Below are 2,090 nucleotides of genomic sequence, written 5' to 3' on the forward strand. Positions count from 1 at the left end.
ATATACAGCTCTGGATACAGATCCATAAACTTGTATACCCCTGGCTCTTTCCAGTTATAAGTCATGTTTATCCAGTGTTAGTATTAGCTATATATAGTTATACATATAAATTATGTCATACTGAAAAATCTATTTTAGACTAATGATGGTCTAAACCTCATTTAAACCTGTGAGGTGCCCTAGAGCTACAGTAGGACTTTAACCCCAACTGCTTACACACTAAAGACCACATTTCAGATGAACATTTAAGATATATTTAGGCCTCATTGTCCAAATCCAGGAAAGTTGTCATCTTACTTTGGTACAGTGCAAAATCAACATAGTGAGGGCAACCATATGATGTGAAGTGTGAGTATTTCACACATGGCTGGATGCTACTCTTGTGCTAACCCCTCTAACACAGATTCCCTATTTAAACTGCAGATGGAAGCAAGTAACTAAGAGTTTTAGAAACTGCTGATCAAATGGCACTTGCACATGCTCTCTCTCTCTCACATGCACACAAGTGGATGTCAATCTGCTAGGACTCCCACCACCCACCCCCAACACAATAATCTCATTTTACATAAGCATTAGATGGTGAGCAACCAGACTTGCAAATAAACACCTCAAGTCTGGTGCAGATCATGACTGCATACACTTACAGCTGCATGAGGGTTTTAAAAACAATCTGCAGCTGGGCATATAAGGAGAGTTTGTAGTTACTGTCCAACAAGAACATTCACAGAGAAGCTCTGCACTGTCTGTGCTCTGTTTACTTTTTTAGTATATTTTTGTCAGTAATCTATGGAGCCCCCCGGTGACATTTGATTAAAAAAAAAATAATGCGTGGCCACGAGATAATTATTGCAGTCATTTTCATGCAGAGACTGTTGATAACATGGACAAGTTTGAATTAATTTCATTTTATTTTAATGTAGGAATAAAGGGTAGCCACGCAGTTTGTTTTTTAATCCAATGTCACCAGGGGGGCTCCGTAGTAATCAATACACACATCATTAAACCATTTATCAAACCAATAACTACAGCAGTCAATGTCAGACAACCTTATCATACTTTAACAGTTACCTCATGTTTGTGTAGTAATTATACACATTATCAGTGTGAATTCCACTAAAAGCTCCCTGCACCAAACTCCCTTTAAGAAATATGACATTATAACAACTCTTCACGTGTCGGTAAAAACACGTTACTCTAAAAACACGAGAAAAAGACCACTATTTGTCGACTGCCTTCTTGTCAGTTCGGTATGCATTATTTTAATGTAGTATCTCATTAAGACGCCACTGGAGGACTTTGTAGTTCCGGTCCTGTAACGCTGGGAGGCGCCAAAGAGCAGGTTTCCCACCGGAACTCATCACCACGTGTGCTGGAGGCTGAAAGCGGCCACCGGCGGAAGAGGGTTTGTTTTGGTTGTGTCCAACGTGTGTCTCCTGTCCTCCTGTAATGTGCTCTGTACCTGAACCAACAACGGACATAATGTCCACTGTGGACAGCCAAGTGGACAACGACAGTCCGGAAGAAGAGCCGAAGGGGACCAAAAGGAAGATTTCTCTCTCCGAGTAAATGTTTTAACAGACAGCTAACGTAGCTAACAGCTTCATGGTTGCTTACACGAGCACACGTTTAACTATTGTAGACCAGATGTAAAGGTAGTAGATATTAATATAGCACATATTAACGCTGGTGTTGTTGTGCGCTAAGAAGAAGATATAAGATATACCTTATAAGCTCTCATTGTCTGTCTATCCTCATCCTTTTAGCTCTTGTTTCTAAGTTATATCACCTAAACTCGTGATTGTCCTCACTGCTGAATGTCTGTGTACAAGTTGTACCGTTTTTCTGTGAAGTTGTTGCACTTTTTTTTTGTCCCTTTTTCATCAGATTGAAAACTGTAAAACGTTTGTTGTCTGTCCTGCAGTTGTGGTGTGTGTGGATCGGAGGAGGCCAAGTACAGGTGTCCTGCCTGTCTTGCACATTCTTGCAGGTGAGATTATTGTACAAGTAATGCATGTTCTTTTACTGTCAAACAAGCAGCCCATTAAACACAACATGGATGAAGGGATACAAACATAAGATAAGATAAGATA

General features: G+C 40.1%; 1 protein-coding gene across 1 annotated transcript in view; it reads left to right on the forward strand.

Annotated features, from left to right (window-relative positions):
* Positions 1 to 1,361: 1,361 nt before the first annotated feature.
* The window catches only part of znhit6 (zinc finger HIT-type containing 6), a 32,918-nt gene continuing 32,189 nt past the window's right edge, over positions 1,362 to 2,090 (forward strand). The window contains exons 1-2 of the mRNA XM_035653596.1: positions 1,362 to 1,562; positions 1,922 to 1,987. Coding sequence (XP_035509489.1) covers positions 1,447 to 1,562; positions 1,922 to 1,987 — 182 coding nt within the window. The 5' untranslated portion in view covers positions 1,362 to 1,446. The remainder of the gene's footprint in view (positions 1,563 to 1,921; positions 1,988 to 2,090) is intronic.

This window comes from Morone saxatilis, unplaced genomic scaffold (genome assembly GCF_004916995.1).
Source record: "Morone saxatilis isolate NCDOM2014 unplaced genomic scaffold, NCSU_SB_2.0 Contig12, whole genome shotgun sequence".
Taxonomy (NCBI): Eukaryota; Metazoa; Chordata; class Actinopteri; family Moronidae; genus Morone; species Morone saxatilis.